Genomic DNA, 23,943 nt, shown 5'->3' with positions numbered 1-23,943 from the left:
GGGTATAGAATCTACTTGTCTGGAGTCCTTTTTTTTTTTTTTTTTTTTTTGGTTTGGTACTGGAGATTGAGCACAGGATCTCTTAACTACTAAGCCACATCCCCAGCCCTTTTAAAATATTTTATTTAGAGATAGGGTCTCACTGAGTTGCTTAGGGCCTCACTAAATTGTGAACTCAACAATCCTCTTGCTTCAGCCTTCCAAGCCATTGGGATTAAAGGTGTGCACCACGAGGCCCAGCTTGTCTATAGTCTTTTAAAAGCAAAAGGTGGTTTCAATGTAGGTCTATCTAGGTAGAGACACTGACTAGTTGATACAATCAAGGTCTCATCCAAGTCTGCCCTTTTAAAATTCTCAGTTTTCCCAATACCTGGAGCTGGAGGAGTATGAAGAATCAGTTCTCTGCTACAGGGACTACAGATGGAACCCTTGTAAGCTCTCACTCTGAAAGCATAGTGACAGTTTTCCTCAAGATCAGAGACAACTTTACTTGTGCCACACACTTCTATCTCATTCCACGGCATCATTTCTTCATCTTTATTAATCTTCCGATACTCAAGAACATAGCTGTCAGCTTTGTCCTTTTCTGGGTGGTGCCAATTTATCAAGGCATTGTTATAAACTTTGCTCTGGTCTTCATTGATTTCAGGCACATCTATGCCTGAAAGAATTATGAAATAGAAAACAATGTTAAAATACTGATATTTCCAAACCTGTATTTTTCCCCAGTAAAAATGTTGCACTGGATAAGGACTTCTGTACCATCCAAGCATTTTTTTTTTTTTCCTGTGCTACCGGAGGACTGAACCCAGGACCTTGCAAGCTCTCTATCATCACTGAGCGGCATTCCCAGACGTTTTTATTTTTAATTTTTGAGAAAGGGTCTCAAGAATTTTCCCAGGCTGGTCTAAAATCTTCTAATCATCTTGCCTGTTTCCCAAATAGCTGGAATTACAGGTGTGTGCCACCAGCCCCAGCTTGTCTAAGAATTTTCTAATTTTTTAATACTATGTGTAAGAAAAAAAAAAAAAAATATATATATATATATATATATATGAAGGTATGTGTATTTATAACTAAAATGAGAAAAATTTAAAAGACAAGAATTAAAACTGAATTACTGATTCAGTCATTTATTATCATTATTAATTCTGATAAACTAAATATTTTAACTATATGCCTTCCCTGTACTAAATAACAGCTTTGGACTTGACATTTTTCAATACATTCTCCCATGAACGATTATTCTAATATTTTGAAATCTAAGTGCTGACTATTTCAAACAAATTCTCAATGGACATTATGTAATTTCCTTTCATATCCTCTTCTGCAGAACTGCAAAGCAATTTAATTTTTCTTAGTACAAATATGATACATACCAAGAAAACTAAAAATTAAAGAAAACAAACAAAAAAATTTAGGAAATTCAAAGATAATCACAATTTTGTATGGTTTTTTATCCATACTTTTGCTCTAAAATATTTCATTGTATAGGTATATTAACATTTACTTCAGGAAACAGGTTTCTAATATTTCACTAAAAATGCAATGATTAAAATATTACAGTTAAATATTTGTGTATAAGTATAATTCTAAGACTAAATTTATAAACTTGGAAGATAAAAGAACAATATGCAATAAAAGTTACACATGCATGCACTTATATACACTACATACACACACACAGACAACTTGTTAACAAGAGGAGGACATGAAATGAAAAACAGAGTTTCTTCTCTTTATTCCCCAGCTACATACAAGCAGCATATAAATATGTCTGTGAAGGGTGCATTTATACACCTGAACATTATACAGCCACAATTAGATATGGAATAATTATCTAAAATACATTCCAAAGTTTAAAAAAGAAACAAGTTACAGAATAGCATAAATATCCATAGCCTTTCATTTCTTTTCTAGAAGCATAGCTTGTAAAAAAACAAATGTGTACATAGGGAGAAATTAAGGGAACATGCATTAACAGGAAGCTGGGTGATTACTATTCATTCTCACCCATCCTTTAAGTGGGCCTTTGTTATACACTGGGGATAATCCAAGATTATCCACATGCAACCTCATCCTTTTAGTTAGTTTTTGGATCCAGAGGAAAGGAAAGATCTTGAACTCATAAAAACAATTTAGGTATAGAGTTTAGAAGCAGGGAGTACAGTGGATGAAGTAGAATCAGCATTTGAAATAATAAATATCCATTTGGAAAAATAAGATACTCATAATAAACAATATCAGATTCAGTATAGCCTTCAAAAAGCAAGGAGATAACGGTAATCTAACAATCAAATTTCCTTTGAATGTACAAATCCACAAATCTATACCTGCAGAGCAAATAGACTAAAACTTTTTAAGGACTGTGATCATTCACCATCACTAGAAGCTGAAGGACAGGAAAGAAACAAGATGGGAAGGAAAAAAAAAAAGGAAGATCTTCCTGAGAAGGTAGCAAAACAAAAACTAAGCGAGTAATATGGGTTAAACTGTGTTCCTGCCAAATTCAAAGGCTAAAAGTCCTAACCCTCAGAATGGAGTACAGGTCTTAGAATGTGATTGCGTTCAGAGATTAGGTCTTTAAAATTTTTTTTGCATTCGGAGATTAGGTCTTTAAAAAGGAAATTAAATTAAAATGTGGTCATTATACTGGGCCCTGGTGTCCCTTAAAAGGAAAAATTAGGACCCAGACCTGTACAGAGGGAGGACCAAGTGAAGACACAGAGAGAAGATGACCATCCATAAGCCAAGGAGAAACCAACCCTACCAACACCTTGGAGTTAGACATTTAGCCAAGTGCTGCTGTTTAAGCCACTTAATCTGTGGCCCTGTGTTGTGGCAGACCCGGCAAAACAACACAGCAATATAAACACCTAAATGCCAGATTCCATTTCTAGGTTTCTGCCCTTGAGAAACTCACATATGTGTACCAAAAAAGCCTGACACATAGACATTCAACGCAGCATCACTTATAATAGAGAAAAAGTAGAAACAAATAGTCTCTCAGTAGGGAAATGATTTATTTACTGATTAAATATTATAAACATATACAACTTTGAACCAGAAATTCCATGTGTTAATAAGTTAAACTTAATTTTTTAAAAAGCAACTTAAAAAAGGGATACTTAACATGATGTCATTTATCCAATATTTAAAAACATATTAGCTAATAGAATATATTTTTATGCATAAAAACATAAATGGGATATAACTTCAGGACTTAATAATCCTGGGCAACTGAGATGTTGCTTTTTTAATGTCAAAATAAAGAAAATTGTGGTGGTTTTTGTTGTTTTTGTAGTACTGAGGACTGAACCCAGGACTTGTACAAGATAGGCAAGCACTCTACCATTGAACTACACCCTGCCCTTTTTAAATTTCATCTTGATAAAAGGTCTTTCTGAGTTGCACAGGCTGGTCTTCAACTTGCAATCCTCCTGTCTCAGCCCTCCAAGTGACTGAGATTAGAGGCATACACTGGCAAGAACTGTGTTTTTCTTTACAGTGTAAATTCAGACTAAAATTATGTTTTGCCTTTGCTAAGACTTACCACTAGAGAAAAATGACAATTCTCCAAGAAGTTCTGTTTGTTTAGATGTGTTAACAACATAGTCTTCAAAAGATGTCTGAGCTGCGGGTCTAAAGCTCTTCAAAGATTCTGTAGCTTTATGTATTCTGCAGACAGATACATCTTATATAAATATGATTCTTTAAAAAGGCAAATCAGACTAAATATCTGCAATGTGATGAACAAAAGAAAAACTTACACTTCACTCAACACTCATGCTAAGAATGAAGAAAGGCATTACTTCACATTAACACAGCATTTGAATCACTCTGGAGCCAAAGTGGAAATACACAGTGGCATTGAGTGACATTACTAAAGAGATTCTAAAGTACCAGAAAAAGAAAATACCTTAGGTGGAGCTGCTTCGCTGTCTGTACAAAGCAAGACTGATCGGTCTCCTTAAGCACTTCCTGAGCATAGCCCACAAGCCCATTGTTCTCTAGAAGTCCTTGATATTCTTCCACTTGAGTCTGAAATTTGTCCAATCTTAGTTTCTTAGATGCATCAATTGCTCTCAGAACAGATGATTTCCTCTCTTCTAGAATTTCAAACAGCTTTTCAAAATGTGTAATTGCTTCTTCTTTAGCCCTCTCTCCATTGCACTATTATAAAACAAACAAGCATTACTTACACCATTACTTCATCAGCAAAACCCAAATGTCTTCTCACAAAGTCCTACATAATCATATTTATCTATGATGAAGAAATTATCAAAATTCAACAGAACAAATCCAGATATTACAAAGAAAAAAAATTTCTGAAATTTTCAAAACAATAGTTTGGCATCAAATATACTTAGCAAAGAACAACTGACAAATTTTGTTTACACTTACTTTGTAATTTTATAATATTGTACTTCATTAGGCTTTTTCCCTCCGAAGTCCAGCAATAGACAATTTATTTTTTTACATAAATTTACATAATTTTCAGTTACATATAAAGGAAGAAATCTGAAGCAGAAATGAACTGATTTAACTAAATATGTTAATATGTAAGAAAACACACTTCTAGAGTTTTGAATTCAGAGGTTTTTTTAACCCTTTCTATAATACTCTAATTTTCTTAAAGTTAAATCACAGCCACAAAACTAAAACGTAAGTCTCCTCTTCAAATTAATTTAAAAATAATTTAAATCCTGACAGCTATGTGACCTTATATAAATTATTTAACTTCTCTATGCATGAGTTTTTCTCTTTTGAAAACTGTGAGCCTGGCTGGGGTTACAGCTCAGTGTTAAAGCATGTGCCTACCATGTACTAGACCCTGGGATCAATGCCCAGAGCCTCTCCCCTGCCCCACCAAAGTAATTTTTGTTGTTTTTTGTGAAGATTACAAAAAGCTAAATTATTTACATAAAATGCATACTACAACGTAACACACTCTAAACATTCTTATCATTGTATACATAGTTTTATGTACTTTGTCATAAAATGATCCCATCTGTAGTGTTTATTAAAACATTTGTGAATTCAAAAGCTCAAGAGAATTTTGAAAGTGAACAGCAGATCACTTATAATAATAGAACCAACCAAAAGAAGTCTATCAGAACATTCTTAAAAGCTAGTGATCTATGGTAACAGTGCACTGTGTGCTTTCAAGTGGCTTCTGGCCAACAATTATAATAGAACAAAATTTTTTCCAGATTTCCTCTGTTTCCTTAACCCCAGAAGTTACACTTACTAAAAAAGTGAAGGGGCAGAAAATAGTGACAGTTTGATAGAATTTCCATGACGTATCACAACATTAAACTCAGAAATACAATTATACAAAGATTAAGACTTTTTTCCAGCCAAGTATAATTGTAGATACAAAGACAGTGCCAACATGATCACTGAGTAAAAGTCAAAAACAGAGACAAATTCTCTATTGCAGAAGATTCTTACTGATAAGCCAAAAATAGAAAAACATTCACCCATTTCCCCAGGATCTTAAGAAATCAGTACAACATGAACACCTGATGCTTAAGTTCCTCGATTTTCTATCTACTGATAAACCCCAAAACAAATACTGGGTTTCCCTTTACTTTGATGAGAAGGGCAGCATGACTGAAAGAATCTACAAGGCAAAATGACCAAAGACAAAAAAAACAAATTTCTGAGAAGTAACAGTCCCATACTAGCAGGGTATTTTTAATTATAACTTTTTTTGTTTTGTTTTTGCATCCAGGATTGAACTCAGGGTACTTGACCACTGAGCTACATCCCCATCACTATTTTCTTTTTCATTTACAGATAGGGTCTCACTGAGTTGCTTAGTGCCTCACTTTTGCTGAGGCTGGCTTTGAACTTGAGATCCTCCTGTCTCAGCCTCCTGAGCCACTGGGATTACAGGTGTGCACCACCACACCCAGCAATTATAACTTTTAAAGTGATCAGGAGTAGTGGTTCTGAGCTTTGTTTAAAATAGAGAAGAGAAACAGGTATACATCAAAGCCAATGAAGAATATTCGGAATTTTAAAATAATCCAGTCCTACCCTCTTCAGCTATATTTTAAATTCACTATAACTTTTTCTTATTTATTAATGAAACCTAATATAAAAACAGATTTACAAAAAAATATGAAGATAGATGAATCTTTACAAACACCACCATGCAACTAACATCACATCCATATTAAAGAACATCACTGGCATCCTAGAAGTTATCCTTGAAACCTCCACACACATTAACTCTCCCCTATCATTGATGACTACCCTGAATTTTAAACTTGTGGTCTGGTCTCACCATTGGGGTACTTTTTATAAATGTCATCATAGAGTATATACTCCTTTGCATCCGGCATCTTCCTTTCAATATTATAGCTAGATTGCTCTACACTGTTGTGTGTGGTTATTGGATCCTTTGCTCATATTGCTATTTGTACTTCACTACTGAAACAGGTATTTGGGCAATCTTCACTTTCTGGCTATCACAAACTATGGAGCCACAAACACCAAAATACTATCTTTCCATAAACAAATGCAGAGCATGTACTCAGGAACACCTGCAATTTTAAACAAATGATCCTATCCATGCAATATAAAATATATAGCCATGCAATGTAGCATACTACATTTTCCAAATGCTATCTGTAAGTTTATTAAAATACAGATAATTGTAAAAGCTATCATATTTCCATTATTATCATTTTTTGATACCTTATGTGTCCCACAATCATTCTTTCCTCTGTTCCAATATCACTCACTCACTACCATAGCACTGATTATGTAACATTATAAATTATAATTACATTTGTTTTGCTAGTCCCAGAAAAGTGGGAATGAGATCTAATACAACTTTTATGTGTTCCCAGTTCACATAACACTGTCAGGAATTCATGAACAAATAAATGAATGCCTAGATGAATAAATGAAAACTATGCAAACCAGTCTGTCACTTACCTCTGTCTCCTTCATTAACAAGTTTAGTTCAGAAATTTGACTCTTCACCTGACCCTCCTTACCAATAAGGTAATCAATATCCTTTGAAAGTTTTTCCTGTTGAAACATATTCATAACATAAATGTACAAAAACAAGCTTACCAAAGGCATTGCAGAATTTTTAAAAATTAAACAGTATTCATCCTCTATGATGAACAGGTGGTAAAATCAGTCATCTGGTGGTAATCCTTATGAACCCAAGGTAAATAGTTACTAGCATTTAAGCAAAGAGGCCAAATGATACGGGGAAGATTAAAATCAGGTTGGAAGCAAACATGGTGGCACACACCTCTAATCTCAACTGCTCAGTAGGCTGAGACAGAAGGATCACAAGTTCAAGGCCAGCCTGGACAATGTAGCAGAACCTTGTCTCAAAATAAAAAGGGCTAGGATGTAGCATGTAGCTCAAAAGCAGAGTATCCCTAGTATCACCACAAAAAAAAAAAAAAAAAAAATCAAGTTGGAAAAAATAAAAGTGATACTTATTCAAAAATTCTAAACATAATTTTAAAAGTTCTAAATATACAAATAGTACATTTTTGTTGTTTCATTAGCAATCCCAGAACTCTTCCTCCTAAGGTCTCTAAGTAAATGGAAGGGCAGAAATTCAGTCTTGTTTTCCATCAGATTTTATAATTTACTCACACCCACCCATCCATAATGGAAAAAGCAATAAATAACAATTCAAAGTAATCTTCCTAGCCTAACCCAGCCTACATATTCATTAAATAATTACACAATAATGAAAATACAGATTTATTTTTAAAATAGTCAATTCCCAAAGTTTACTGAATAATTAGTTACAAGGGAGTCTATCATTTTCCATAGAAATAACACCATAGATTTTGGTGTGTTCCCTAGTCTAGCCTAAAAAAGATACTATGCATTATATCTTAAGTATATCTTTAAAAAAAAAAAAAAAGCCCTGAAAGCACCAGAGCATAAAAAGTTGGATAAAGTTTTCGAAGTCTGAAAAACAATAAGTACAACCAGGAAACATCTCACAAGCTGCTGGCCTGACAGGATTTGAGCAATTCAGTGTCTCAGTCACTGCTGATGATCTGAAATGGGAAGAGTAGGCAAGAAAGGAAGAGGGACAGATCACTTTTAGCAATTGAAGAAGTGAGTCTCCTACCCCAGCATCTTCCTCTTTTTTTTTTTCCTTAGACCACATAACAAGGAAAGAGAACGTATACAAAAATAAAAGTGACGAGTTCTGCAGGACCCATATCTCTATTTCAGAGGAATTAGACACAGTGAGTGTCCTTAATGGCTCACTGGAGAGAAGGAGGACCTGACCTGTTAAGCAAAGGAACAAGATTTCTGGCCATTAAAGAAAGAACGAGACCAGAAATTATTGGATTTAAGAAAATACATAAATTCTTATGTTTTAACCCAGGATTTTACAGATGAGGAAACAAAAGCTCATAAAAGCACATCATACAATCAATAACTGAACTAGAAACCCCCTTACTGCATAGGACACCAATCACTATTCCATGGGCTGAGGGGCATTTCTCCAGCACCAAGCTGCAAGTCAAATAGCAGTTCTTCTAATACTGTCCCTGTTGGGCCCAGGATGGGACCAGAAGTACTAAGTACTGGTGGATGGTACTCATTTTTTTCTTCAACTTTAATGGCAAAGAGCTGAATTTGGTCATGTAAATCCAAGTGAGGCTAAGTTCTAAGACAGCCTAAATTACAAGAAGACTAAGATAAGTTAATTGGGATAACAAATGTTGATTCTTCCAAAGATGTAAGGACCAGACAAGAATAGATGATAAAATTCAGAAACACAGTCTCAGAGCACCATCATTCACACCCACTGAGTTTTAAGGCTTAGAAAAAGTCTACAGCCAATTACATCCTTTCTCTGAGATAGCCTTACTCTTTTTTAATGCCCTCAGACCTAGGCAGACTGTATTAAACCAAGAATCAGTATGTTATATATCATTTATTCATAGGCCTCCAAACAAAGAATCAGACATTGACAACAAAAGTAAAATGTAAAATGGCAAGGCAGGAAGCTTACCCAAGAGTGGAAGTAATTTTTAACAACTCCACATTCCAGTTCTCCAGGAACTGGTCGGAGGCTAATTTCTCTAGGACTCACAATTTCTCAGAAGCTTTCCTCTGAACAGTGGTTCAAATCTGAGTCTCCTGAGCACGATTAAAGAACATAGAGGCCTAAGGCCCTTGAAGTGTACAGAGTTGGCCTCTGTAGTTGTAACCAGGTGCCCCAGGTGAGGCTAACACTCCCAAAAGTTTGAGAGCCACTCTTTTCCTCTTTGAATCACGTCCTTAATGAAAGGTACTATAGAAACATTAGAGACAAGAAACAAAGAAGGATGAGAGGAAGGGGAAGTCATTCAATACAATGAATATCTTTATGTAGAAACGATACATAACTAGGATGGTCCCTGCTCTCAGCTCTACAATTTTAAAGATGATGGCTTTGCTCTACCTTTGAAAAGGTTCAAAACAAAATGGTAGGAAGAAAGAGTATACAATGATACAATTAGTCAAGTGCCAAAGCTATTTCAGAAAACAATACTATTCACCACAAATTTCACAAAAACAGTATAAATAAAATACCCTAAAACACAAATGCAGTATTATTTACTTCCTGATTCAATGAGGACTATTTGCAAGGATGTTTGCATTTTTTACTTTTCTAGGTCCTCTTTGTTAATAACTTCTCTAAAATCAAAACCAGAAGAGATGGTAGTACAGGAACAAGATTCTTAAATTCCTCCTTTAGAAATGAAAGGAAATAAATCAATGGGAAACAAAACTAGCAAAAATTCCTCAGGAAACATTCTTCTGTAAAATGTCCATTACCTATTGCAGATATAGCTGTAGAGAGGGTAAAGTAAAGATGAGCCAACCAACTCTCTGTAATGAGAAAACTGAAATGAGCCTCTGTGTTCTTTAATTTCAAACTCTGCGTGAAAAGTTTATAAAACCCACCTCTGACCAGAAAACAGAGGAGAAACACAGTTTGCTCTAACATAATAGCTTAAGTGTATGCTATTATTAAAGACTGATTCCAGGTAATAGAAAAAAAATTTGAACAGCTTGTGTAAGGTTAAAACAAGAAATTGAAACCTTTAAAAAGGTGTTAAATTTAATTACAGATAGTAATATGTGGGGAAAGCTATGGAGGCAAAGTGACAAAAAATGGATTTACTCTACCACTTGAAACAACCTAACAAAATATAAAACAGCGCTCAATACACTGGACAAAAACAAAGAAAAACCTTTCCTTGAAAGATGGTCACAAAGACGAGCCCACAATTGCCCTAGCTTACTTTCTGGAGGTTTCTAAGGCCTAGTACAGAAGAGAACTCAAAAGGGGACCAGGGACTCCCATGAATGTAGATGGAGCTGGAAGTACAGGAAGCCCATGTCTGTAAGGCTTAATACTGAAGAAGAGATAGCTGTAAAGAAATGTACAAAACAGAGTATCTATCAACTCGTGTATGAAGATATTACCAGGGGACAAGGAAAATATGACCCAAAGGATCAAAGAGGGAACAATTCCAGGAACTCACATAAGGCTGGAAGTAGTGCTTGTTCCCCACCACCCAGACAAAATAGTTAAACTTAAAAACCTTCAAAATTATAGGCCATCAGAAAGGGTAACCAAAGTGTTTTACCCTCTATAACCATGTAAAATTAGCCTTAGAACAAAATGCCATTCTGTCCTGCCTAACAAGGTTTAACAGCAAGTTTCCAAGTAACTTAATCACATACCCAATAAGAATTCAAGAATATTTGAGGCTGGGAATGTAGCTCAGTGGTAAAGCACTTGACTAGCATGTTATAGGCCACCCCCAGCATCCCCCCACCATACACACACACACACACACACACACACACACACGGACTATTTTAAGAATACAGAAAGATCCAACACCAAGGTAAAATTTACAATACATGGCAGCCAATAAAAATTACTAGGTAATCAAAGGGAAATATGAAGAATAATGAGAAAAATCAATTAAAACAAACCTAGACATAACAAAGGTGAGAGAATTAGTAGACAAAAAGAATTAAAATAAGTATACTTGTTTTCTACAAGTTCAAAGACAACAGAGGGAATACTAAGTGTGATATAGGTATAAAACACAAAGTATAAAACTGTGTATATATGCAATTAGATATAGACCAAAAAATATATATACATAGTGTTAAAAACAGGCGATAAGGGGCTGAGGCTGTAGCTCAGTGGTAGAGTGCTTGCCTCACGTGAGGCCCTGGGTTTGATCCTCAGCACCACATTAAAAAAAAAATAATAATGATATTAAAAAAAAACCAGGTGATAATTAAAATGAGTGGTAGTTTCATAGATGAATTAATTCCTCTTTAATATATTGCTTAATAGAAAAAAAGAAATAAAAAAGAGGCTACACCACTGCTTACTTTGTTACTAATCAAACTTTACAAGTTTTTATAAGATTCATGTGTAAAAGTTAATAGGAAGTAATTCAATCAGTAGATTATTAAGTAATACTTTACATTGTTAACTCATTTCTGTAAAATGGCTCACTTTGCAAGCCATAATTTCATAAATAAAAACTTAAAGGCTTAAGGTAAAGTTACAAAGAATCAAAATTCAGTTCCAAAACAACAAACAAGTCCTACCTTTAAGGTTTTGTAGGCAGTGCTCATAGTGGTTACATGGTGGTTGGAATGATTACCACCCAACTTACAGAGATGACAAACTGGCCTCCTACATAATTCACAGTACATGTTTATTCTCTCCGTTTCATGTTCTGGGCACATTAAAACCTATTGAGTAAGGAATAAACTATGATTAAGCATCTAGGTTTCAGTAATCTAATGAAGTCCCAAAATATAAACATTTGTGTTATAAAATCAGTAAATATTCACTTAGTGAATAAAAATATTAAAAAATAAAAAATTTCTGTATTTAAATTACCATTTTTCAGTTTAAATCTAGAGATTTTTTTTCTCTTAAATGTGGTGATAAGAAAATGAAAGTTTCACTCCTAGCAGAAAGATTAACCAAGCTTGAAAGGCCCTCCAACCACACAGACGAGGCAATTCTTAATGACCTTGATGGATATTTCTATAAGACACCAGAACAACTTATGAGAATCTATAGCCTGACCACTCCTACAAAAAGTCTGTTGCTAAGAGAATCTTGGAACACATTATGATGTAATCTTCCAATGTGTTAGCTTTTATAAACCAATTACAATCACACTGACCAACTGTGTTTTCTACACATTTCTACATTTTTATTTATTTTGTAATTTATCATTATACTTTTGAAATTTTATGTAAAATAATTATTTTCATTTCAAACAAGGGGGTATTTTTAGTGTGTAAATGAAATTAAAAAGTTGTTTATGGTTCCAACAGACTGGATTTTAGCAAACGAAAATTGGTCCGATAACTTACAAGTTAAAAAAAAAAAAGTACAATATGGAAAACGTTAATACTGATATAGATTCAGGAGAAAAAACAGTAGAAAATATCTCAAAGCTTTTCAGAATATTCAAATTCCTACATTCTCAAAAATCATTACACATGAAGTAAAATACAAAGTTTGGCTTTCTATAAGAAATGATAAAAAAAAACCCTGAAAGTTGGGACTGGGGTTGTGGCTCAGTGGTAGCTAGCATATGTGGGGCACTGGGTTCAATCCTCAGCACCACATATAAAATAAAGGTATTGTGTCCATTTATAACTAAAAATATGGGAAAAAACCCTGAAAGTTAAATGCAAATATTCTATAGCACAATGCATCCCCTTTTAGAATTATACTATATTAAATTATACACTTACTAAGGGAAAAAATACTTTTTTTCAATATAACCTTACTTATATTTCTCTGGTTCTTATCAATCTTTCAGCATATGGTAAATGTAGTTTATGCTCAAAACAATGAAATCCTTAACTCACAAAAACTCAAGCTAAATATAATTAATTTAATAATCATAGGTCCTTTTATGATAGAATAGATTAACTGATTTAATTAATCTTTTAAAAGAAATATTAAAACACCATGTTGAACTCAAAAATCTTTAAAAATCAATGACCTTGAGTGTTTAAAATGAGATAAAGAACACAAAAAGCTATTTAATAAATCTATTGCCAAATGAGAAAGTTTGAGAAGAGTCATTCAAAATGTGGAAGCGTAGATTGTTACTGCTTTACTCTACCAGTCCTACACTATTTAAGAAACAGTTCAGGGGTTGGGGATGTGGCTCAAGTGGTAGTGTGCTCGCCTGGCATGCGTGTGGCCCGGGTTCGATCCTCAGCACCACATACAAACAAAGATGTTGTGTCCGCCGAGAACTAAACAATAAATATTAAAAAATTCTCTCCCTCTCTCTCTTTAAAAAAAAAAAAAAAAAGAAACAATTCATAGTTTCCATATAACTTTGGAGATTTTTCTCTTTTTTAACACAAATTGAAGGTCTTACACTTAAGAATGGAATTATACTTTCATATTCTTACAAGTTACTATGCTGTAAGAAATTTTTTAAAACAATCAATTATAGCTGGGTGTGGTGGCACACGCCTGTAATCCCAGCAGCTTAAAAAGCTGAGGCAGGAGGATCACAAATTCAATGCCAGCCTCAGCAAAAGCAAGACACTAAGCAACTAAGTGAGACCATGTCTCTAAATAAAATACAAAATAGGGCTGGGGATATGGCTCAGTGGTAAGTGTCCCTGAGTTCAATCCCAGGTACCCCCCCCCCCCAAAAAAAAAATCAAATTAAAGTTTTTTTTAAATCTATATAAATCAGAAAATGAAGATATCCAAAAACCATTCTGCTTTTCAGTCACATAGTCACATAGCAGAACATACGATAAATCACAAGGTTCTTGTGAGCATTATTAAACAAATTATCCAGAATGTTTAAGACAATGCATATTCTACCTGAGATATTTTAAACTTCAGAATATTGAGAATATCAAGCTGCAATTGCCCTTTACTCATAGCACAATTTAAGCTAACTACAAATATCAGAAAAAAAAAAATGTGTTTCCAAACCAAAACTTATGGGCAATTTTGAGTCTATCACACTAAAGCATAAAAGCTTTCTAAAACATTCCAATCAGAGAGATATCTTTCCCCTATTACTCAGAGTTATCAGTATGAAGATTCACTTATTATATTGGATTACACTGGATTCTAATAGAATGAAACCCAAGTTTATCTAAAGGTTGGCCTTCTAAGAGGGAGATTTTTAGCCCCATACTACATAACTCCAAATAAGTGGACTGGGTCTTAGATTCTTGTACTATTCCTTTTAATGTTACTTTCTTTCTGTCAAGTTCCAGACTCAACCTTTTTTTTTTCTTTAATATTTTTTGGTTGCCAATGGCTTTTTTACTTCATTTATTTATATGTGGTGCTGAGGATCGAACCCAAGGCCTCACACATGCCAGGCAAGTGCTTGACCACTGCGCCACAATCCCAGTCCTCATAATATTTTTATAACATTAAATATTTTATAACATTCTAACTTACCTTGGGTCTAAAGTTAGTGGTGGGGCCCACATACTCATGCTGAGCTTTTACAGTTCCCCAAGGATGATAAATTTTGAAGCATTCATTGCAGTAGCTTGCACTACAATCCATGCAACTTTTGGTGGATTCTTGAGGTGGTGGCTTACAAAGGTCACACATAATGGCTGTGGCTGCCCTAGCTGCCTGCCGGTATCTCTCGACAATAGTTTCCAAAGTGAAATTTCGAAACAGACCATTGATTCCTCGTTCTCCAAGATCCACATTATGTTCACAGCCAGGGCAAGGGAAAGTAGTTGTCTTAGGGGTCAATGAATTGCGCTTCCAGCCTGTATAATTAGTGAATCCTTGTTTAGTTACATCAGTAGCAAAATGATTGAAATGAAGAAAAGAGGAGTCACGTTTTAGAAAGATGTATCTACAAATCTATTCCAAAAGCATAATACCCCAAATGGTTCCATTTGAGTTGATTTGCATTCTTTTCTAAAAACTATTTTTATTTGATATGCAAAATACAAGCTCAACTTTTTAAATAGCTATCAGATCAAAGAGAAAAAGAAAATACAGTAAATCCCATATAAAACCTATATTAAAACAAATACAGGTATAAAGATAAAACATAATACAATACTACATGGGAGGACGATCTTTTGAAATTACATAATTGACATTTATACAGTTACTTTTATATACTATATCCAAAGGCATTTAAATGAACACAGTCTTAGCTGAGAGGAAATGGGTGGATGCAAAAAAGAGCACAGGTCTTTAAGCTAAGGCCCATGGAAAATCTCCAGGCAGATCCACAAACTCTTTGATACCATGTACAAAATTTTCCACCCATCTATTTATTTATACATATTTTATATGAACAATCTAATTTTATTTTATTCTCAAAGGAATATATGGATCACAAAAATTTAGGAACCACTACAATAGAAGGTTTCCCACTGTAGTATTGTTTTATCTAGAAAAATTCATTAGGCAATATCATTAGGTTAAGTGAGTGCAATCTATAGAAGAGTAAAAAACTCATTCATAGACCTAGAATTTAGTAACTTTAAGAGGAACCAACCATTTATTATCTTCTTATAACCTGAAACAAAGAATCATTAAATTACTTATTTGTTATAAATATAAGGGTTATATTACAAATAATTTTATAATATAAAACAACATATTTTGTTTAATATTATCATCCTGATTTTTTAAAAAATCAAGAAACCAAACAATGACAATTCTCACCGCCAATTAGGTCCCATAAATCCAGTTGTCCACTGAACATCGGTGCATGCACACCACATTCCTTCCTCTCATTTAAAAGCCTATTCTTTAAAGTATGTAAGCTTGATTGACCACAAAATAACTCACTTAATATAAACATAAACTTCATAATTTACAGCATCCTTTTATACACTACAATGTATCTAATACCGAAAATGAATGGTTAAACTCAGTCTATCGCATTTAATGTCTACATTAATACTGCCTTTGCACATGATTATGCTCACTCTCTTGATGCCTGGCATGAGAGCACTATAGGTAAAATATAACAATCAGCCCACAATAATACTTATTTGAAGTGACTTAATACCATGCTAAAATGGCATTAGGCCCCCCAAATCTACTTATAAAACAAACATGCAGAATATTTTAATATCTCTAATGATATTTTAACTTTAATGCATATGAAAACATATGCATTTTATCTCTCATAAAAATTTGAAATTTCCACCCAAATATATTTTCTTATAATAATTTTAAGAACATGCAATTCAGTCCAGGATGTTTCACACCACAGCAGGCATATAATGAAATAAGCAGCAAAGCTGTTTTTAAAACACATGCTGATGAAAATTTCATTTAATTAAAAAACAAACTGAACAACTCTGGAAGAGGTATAGTGCAGTGGTCAAGTTTTAACAAATGTAAATTCACAATTAATTGCATGCTTCCACACATGAGCAAAGTGATGGGAATTTAAATGAATGGATAAATTATCTCAATAGTCAATATTTTTATTTTTACAAGAAGGCTATTATTGGTTTTATGAAGGTTGTGATCAATTAATGAGATAAAACAAAATTAAATCATGACAATAAAATCATGCTTTAACATGTACACTACTGGTGATACTCAGATTTTTGGTCTTCGTGTTTAGAAATTTCAAAAAAGATGTTTCATCCCTTTTCTGTATACCTGTTAACTTACTTTTGCAGTCAAAAAGAAAGGGTAAAGCATCACATTGAACTTCTTAAATCAGGTAAAATGTTAAATCAAGGCATGAGTATTTTTAACCTAACTTATTTGAATAGAAATGTTGGCTATTTTTCTATATAGATCTTGAAAGCTCTCAATTTTTTCTCATGAATGCTGCAAAACTTACATTTTATTTCATCTGTCCTATACTTCTACCACTGTTTTGATAAAAGCAATATATGTTTAGGGCAAAAAATTAAACAGGACAGATTCAAGGGTATTCTGGGGAGGTAAACCTAATGAAAAAATTAAAACAGTGGAACTAAGAATACAATGTCATACAGTCAACTTTCAACTTTCTATAGCTATATAGTAATTAACCAATGTGGATATCTAAATTCAGTTAAATAAAATTTAAAATTCAGTTCTCTGGCTGCACAAGTTGCAGCTTGAATATGCAAGAGCACTAGGGGCTAGCGGCTACCAGATTGCATGGTGCAAATCTGAACATTTCCATTATCATAAAAAGAAATGTTCTTGATTTCCAAATCAAGAAACCAAACAATGACAATTCTCACTACTACAATATTGCTTTATTGCATGATATAATGAAAAAGAAAACTAATGATGGCTTGCAATGGGAAGGAAGTATTGGAGGCCAAGCAATAGTCAATTCGTAGCACCACAATATTTGCAAATTATATTAATACTATCAATTTGCAAAATTTATTCTTTTCCCTGTATATATATATCTTCACTTCAAAGACTGATTAAATGTAAGCAAACTGATTTATAGCAAATTCTCCAAAACAGTCAACTTTCAGTCATATATTTTACCATTTAAATACCAAAGAGAAAATAAAGTATTTCAAAAGAAAAAGAGTCAATTAATAAAAGTTCCAAACTTCTGCTAGTTACCATCCTCTTCCACAGTCTGGCTGCATATAACTTCCCCACTATTACACCTAGCCAACAACTGGTATACTACCACTCCCCACACCAGGCATTCATGTTGGGCTTCTGGTGTCTGGCAATGAGCTGATACCTTACACTGCCACATTAATGTTTCTTTTGGCATATACTGACCATCTGATGTCCATGATTACCTTTACTCTTTGAATATTATATTAGAATTCTTCAACTTGCAAAAACTATTTTTCTCAGCTACCTTCTGAATCAAAAAGGTAATAAGAAATAAACTTATTTTAAGCTAGGTACAGTGGTGACCTATAATCCCAGCAAGTAAGGAGGCAGAGGCAGGAGGATCACAAGTTTGAGGCCAGCCTCAGCAACTTAGCAAAACCCCCAGCAATTTAGTGAGATCCTGTCTCAAAATTAAATAAAGGACTGGGGAGATAGAGCTCAGTGATAAAGTTCCCCTAGGTTCAATCCCTAGTACCAAAACAAAAATAAAAAACAAAGAAAAAAATTATTTTAGGAAAACTATTTCTCTCCTTCTAGTTACTAATTTTCAACATTTAAAATGGTCTTAGACTTACTAAATCCTCACTGAAGAATGGCTATAAAACTTTACAACAGATGCAAAAGAAGGCAAGAAAAACAGAAAAGGGATAACATTTCAGGTCTTTCTTATTCTCCAAAGAGCAAGAGGGTACCACCAGCATTACACAAGAAAAGTAGTCCGTTTTACTTTAAAGGTCAACTAGAGTTTAAAAAAAAAAAAAAAAAAAAAAAATATTTTTTTTTTTTTTGATAGGTTGGTCCATCTTTCACACAGAATACTTCAGAAAGCCTAAAAAAAGGAGGGTACATTATCTACCTCAAGTGGTTAAGACCTCAGGTGTTAAAACTCTGGTGCCAATACTTTAAACATAAAAAGACATCATATTCATAAAAAAGAAACAATTGTTATTAACTGCAAAAATAATCAACAAAGTAATCAAAATTTCCAATACATGAGAAAGTACTGGCTTATTTAGTCTCCCCAATGTTCCTATATTAAGCTTTGTTCCACTAAGTAAATGTAAGAAATTTTCAGGTGCCATATATTTTTTAAAAGAACAAGCAAAAGGAATACTTATCATTTCCTTCAAAAAGGTGTTGCATGCATACTGACAAAATGCAAGCACTAATAATCAGTGTTCCCCCCTTCAAAACATCAGAACTTGCTTGAAATTTTAGTCATGTTGACCTTTAAGTCGTTTCAGCACAATTTGTTCATTTTCTACATAATTTTGAAGACTTGACCACTGATGTTAAATAACCTTATATATACACAAGATAACATAATCTAAATTTAACACTATACTGCCTTTGGCCACAAAAGCAATAAAGCATTTTCTACCTCTCCACCCCAAAGATCTCCGTTGTGAAGCTGTGAACAATGAACAGAAAGCTGGATTTAGAATTTAATTTCAAAGAGAAGATTCACAACTTGTTAACAAAAGATAAAGCAGTAACTGTGTCCTGTACATAATACAATTATTGAATTAACAGTAAAAATGTGTTTTTCCCAGTACACATGGTTTTTAAACATTCAAGTTATTGGAATTCAGAATTCATCATTGTTGGTGCAGTGCTTAAGGGACCTATACTTTGTTCTATACATTTATGTTTTTAAACAATCCTATTTCTGGTAACTGTTAGAAAAAAAGGTAAATCAAATTCTCAAGTTTGTCTTTTACTGACCCAAATATTACTAAAACTGGGTATCTTTTTCTGTAAATAAACATTATTAGCACTGAATATATTTTTTCCATTTTTTATTTCAGGAAAATTAAAAAAGAGAAAACTTGTACATATATGATCAGAAGCATGAGACAATATAGCTCTTTTTATAAAATATGCAATTATGTTTTACACACAAATTTTACTCTCCTTTTAAGGAACTCTTTTATCTAAAAAGCTCTATCAAACGTCTAAGGCAACATTATCCAAATGAAATACAGGAGCCAAAGTTAAAATATATGTGATCTTAAATTTTTCAGTTGCCACATAAAAAAATTAAGAAACAAGTGTAATTAATTTTGATAACATGTTATTTAACTCACTATATTCAAAGTACTGTCATTTCAAAATGTAATCAATATAAATATTTTAATGTTTTTTTACCCTAAGTCTTTAAAATTCATTTTATACTTACAGCACATCTCACTTCAGACTAACCACATTTCAATCACTCAACAGTTGCATGTTGCTAATGGCTACTACATGGGACAGCACAAATCTAATTCTTTATTAAACCAACGGCAAAAGTAACTTTTAGAATTCTATTCTTCCCCTTCTGATACCTGTGAATAATGTTTCTGTTTTCCTTCTCAAGTATGTATAACTGATAAAAACAAAGAAAAACCCTGTCAGAAAAAAAGATGGGCAGTGATATTACTGAACCATGAATCCATAAATCTGTCCAAAAAAATACTACAGGCAAATGTCCAAACAGAAGATAAGTAACATTACATCTGTAATAGAATGAGTTCTATTAGTTTAAACCTAATGATCATGTGATCATGTGGAGGACAATCCTAAAATTTATATTCATCGATACAAACTTTCAGGAATGATTATCATATTTGAGGCATTCTCGCCCTTTGGGTCCTCTAGTTTATCTATTCAATTACTCAGTATGAGTGCTTGACAAAGAATTATACTCTAAATCTGGTATCCTTTATGAACCATTGTACAATGCTAGGCTAGTTATTGTACACTTTTTCATAATATAGGTCTATTTTATTTACCTCTTCAGCAATTAGTCTTACCTGGTAACCAGTGAGCACTCAAAGTATTTGTTGACTGAATGAATATAGCTGGTATTCAATAAGGCAAAGAACTTCAGTGCTAGAGAAATCGGGCAGTTGACAGAACTTGCTCAGCACACTGCTCGAAGCAGAATCCCCCTCTACAATACTAGCAGATATTGGTCACCCATACATTATTTAAAATAAAGACTGCATACATTGATGACCTACAAAAGCTGGAGGAGTCAGAGCCAAAGACATGTTTTAGCAGTCCTGCACTATGTTGAGCTGGCACAATATTCTTAAATAATTTGAATTAACTGCCAATGTTTTCACTTAAAAACCATTACCAGGTTTGTGACAAAATAGTAAATCTGATGATTGGTGCCCTCAATTCCACAAATTCATTTGGTGCCAAGCAGCTTCTGCCCTCTTTGACAAGGCAAGCATTCTAATCCTAGCCAAGGCCCACTGTCTCCAACAGGAAGGTCTAGAATCAACTGGCTGCTGGTTTTCCTATAATGGTTAAGCTAATATGAAAATGCATCTATATTGTATTGTACAATACAATATTTTACAATATATATATATATATATATATATATATATATATATATATATATATATGATATTTCTATTTATACAATATTTCTATACCAAAAAGGTAAAGTGAAAAATTGTTCTGTGTTTATTATGCTTGTGACCTAAAATTTTAACATATGCGACTTAGAGAAAGACATCCTTCTCTGGGGAAAAGAAAAAAGTTTACATCATTAAAAAGTTACTCCTAATACTATAAGAGAAAGAAACTGACAGAAGGATTAAATTTAAAATCTCAAAGCTCAAACTGGACAGAGCTGAAGCTCTGAGATCTGAAATTTATGGCCATTTAAATACTACCAAGAACATATTTTTTACCCACCTCAGACCTCAGTACCAAGAATTTTGTGTACTAAGAATTTCAGCATTAGCCGGGTACAATGGCACATGCCTGTAATCCCAGTCAAAATCCTAGCTTGGGGGGCTGAGACAGAAGGAATATGAGTTTAAAGCCAGTCTCAGCAAAAGCAAGGCACTAAGGAACTCAGTGAGACCCTGTCTCTAAATAAAATACAAAATAAAGCTGGGGATGTGGCTCAGTGGTAGAATACCCCTGAGTTCAACCCCCAGTACCCGCCCCCCACAAAAAAGAATTTCAGCAACTCCAGTGATTTTTAAGTTACTTTGTAATAAGTTAATCCTGTAATAGCTACCTAAGAAAAAGTAACACTACATCAACAGGAAACAATTTACATGTTGGTAATATGATAAAAGTAATAGTATATGTGCTCTATATTAAATCAGATCTACTTTATATATTATTACAGAATTCTGCTGTTTGCGATGTTCAAAATTCTTATTTTTAAAATGGATTAAGAATGGTTAAAGAAAATTCTCAAATGATATCCAATAATTTGTCTATAAATAAAGTTTTCTAGGACTTGCCTTTATGTAGTTCCATTTCTAATTCTGCAGTATTTATTTGGGTATTACATATATGGATATTTCTCTGGTAAGTATATCACTAATCCAATGTTTTATCATATCAAAGACACCATAGGGTCAGAATATCCCCTAAATATAGACACAGTTAATAAGAGGTTTATCACAAAGATAGGGTTCAATATCCAATATATGCTTTAAGGGCATATCAAAAAACAAGAATTCATTTTCATATTTTAACTGGGAGTAATCTCTTATAATTATAGTTTTAGTTTATCCACCTGGAAAAATTTAACATTTAAAATGATAAAAACAATTTTCTTTCCACAGTTATTCCTAAACATGAAAGTACCCCACCCCAACCCCAACCAAGGTTCTGCCACATACCTGGTCTGCTAATTCTGTCAATTTTATCCATGCTAGGGGAGGAAAGCCGAAGTCGAGGACTGCTCTGATTGGAGTTGTCTGATCCCACTTCATTGAATGAATCATCAAGAGTCAATAAGAGTTCTTTTACACATTTATGACAGATACTATGTTGACAAGGGAGAATCAGTGGGTGGGTAAACAACTCCTTGCATGCTGGGCAAATGAGCTCTCTTTCGATATTCTTAATAGACACCTTAAAATAAAACAAAATCAAGAGTCAAAAGCTCACAGAAGGCAGTATTTTATTATGCTTATAGCTCTTGTAGAAAAGCATATGCTTTAAAAAGTTAAGAGATTTTTAAAAATCTGAAGCTCCCTCAGACTACCCAATTTTATGCCATCAACTGTCCTCCAATATCCATAGCTCAAAAATCAGAATCAAGGGGGGCAGGCACCTGTAATCCCACCTACTAAGGAGGCTGAGGCAGGAGAAGTTCAAGTTCAAGTCTGGCCTGGGAAATGTAGTAAGACCCTGTTTCAAAATAAAAATATAAAAAGGCCAAGGTATGTAGCTCACAGTAGAGCACTTGCCTAACACATGCCACAGCCTAAGCTTAATCCCCAGTACTGGAAAAAGCAAAACTGATCAGACACGAGACAAAAAGAAATATAAGTATAAAAGAAGTTGGCATAAAATATCAGGAGACCATAATAGTCTATCAAAAAATAAAAAGTCATTCAAATCATCATGAATAACTCAATGATTTAGGAACTCGGTAATATTCTAAAAAAATTACTTCAATAAAGAAGTTTAAATATGGGCTGGGATTGTGGCTCAGTGGTAGAGCGCTCGATTAGCACAGGCGGGACCTGGGTTCGATTCTCAGCACCACATAAAAATAAAGGCATTGTGTTGTGTCCATCTACAAAAAAGATTCTCTCTCTCTCTCTCTCCTTTAAAAAAAAAAAAGGAGTTTAAATATAACACTAAGAACAGATTGTATTCTTACTTGGTACATTGTTTTGAGAGTGGCAAATAACAAAAGCTGATAAAAACTAGGCTAGCCTATATGTTCACAGAATCCTAGTTGAAATCTATTTACAAGTGGAATTATCAGCAATTTTTTCACCATTTTTAATATGCTGTAATGCAGTTAAAATGCTTAATGCTTTCATGCTATATATCAAAGCCGTTACCATAAAAGCACTTAATGAATACTAAAAGGATGTAGAGGATTAAAAGGCACCATTAAAAGTATTTCAATACTATAGACTTTCATTATTTCTTTTTGTAAATTTTTTTATTTATATATGACAGTAGAATGCATTACAATTCTTATTATATATACAGCACATTTTTTCATATCTCTGGTTGTATACATAGTATATTCATACCAATTCGTGTGTTCATACATGTACTTTGGATAGTTATGATCATCACATTCCACCATCATTAATTATCCCATGCCCCCTCCCTTCCCCTCCAACCTCTGCCCTCTAAAGTTCGTCTATTCCTCCCATGCTCCCGCTGCCTATTTCACTATGAATCAGCCTCCTTTCTTTATTTTAAATGAGAAACATTTTAGATTCTTATAACTAAAAAGTTGAATTACTTCATATTGCTTTCCCTTCCTTGGCCTATGTGTTTTCTCATGTAACCTGAATTTTAAATGTTATGAATCTATAGTCAGCATC

General features: G+C 33.6%; 1 protein-coding gene across 2 annotated transcripts in view; it reads right to left on the bottom strand.

Moving 5' to 3' along the window:
- The window catches only part of LOC124107686 (E3 ubiquitin-protein ligase TRIM36), a 36,290-nt gene that overhangs the window by 10,756 nt on the left and 1,591 nt on the right, over window positions 1-23,943 (bottom strand). The window contains exons 2-9 of one of the 2 annotated variants that reach the window (XM_058585983.1): window positions 22,267-22,501; window positions 19,005-19,034; window positions 14,504-14,829; window positions 11,638-11,784; window positions 6,952-7,047; window positions 3,920-4,173; window positions 3,554-3,678; window positions 371-661 (exon numbers count right to left, since the gene is read on the bottom strand). In XM_058585983.1, coding sequence (XP_058441966.1) covers window positions 371-661; window positions 3,554-3,678; window positions 3,920-4,173; window positions 6,952-7,047; window positions 11,638-11,784; window positions 14,504-14,829; window positions 19,005-19,034; window positions 22,267-22,501 — 1,504 coding nt within the window. The remainder of the gene's footprint in view (window positions 1-370; window positions 662-3,553; window positions 3,679-3,919; window positions 4,174-6,951; window positions 7,048-11,637; window positions 11,785-14,503; window positions 14,830-19,004; window positions 19,035-22,266; window positions 22,502-23,943) is intronic. The other variant, XM_046465868.2, reaches the window with a different exon arrangement.

The sequence above is a fragment of the Marmota monax genome, unplaced genomic scaffold (genome assembly GCF_021218885.2).
Source record: "Marmota monax isolate L192 unplaced genomic scaffold, Marmota_monax_Labrador192_F-V1.1 WCK01_AAM20220418_F8-fsc00097, whole genome shotgun sequence".
In the NCBI taxonomy this organism is placed as follows: domain Eukaryota; kingdom Metazoa; phylum Chordata; class Mammalia; order Rodentia; family Sciuridae; genus Marmota; species Marmota monax.
Note: the sequence above shows the minus strand (reverse complement) of the source record. Positions and strands in the feature narration are given on the sequence as shown.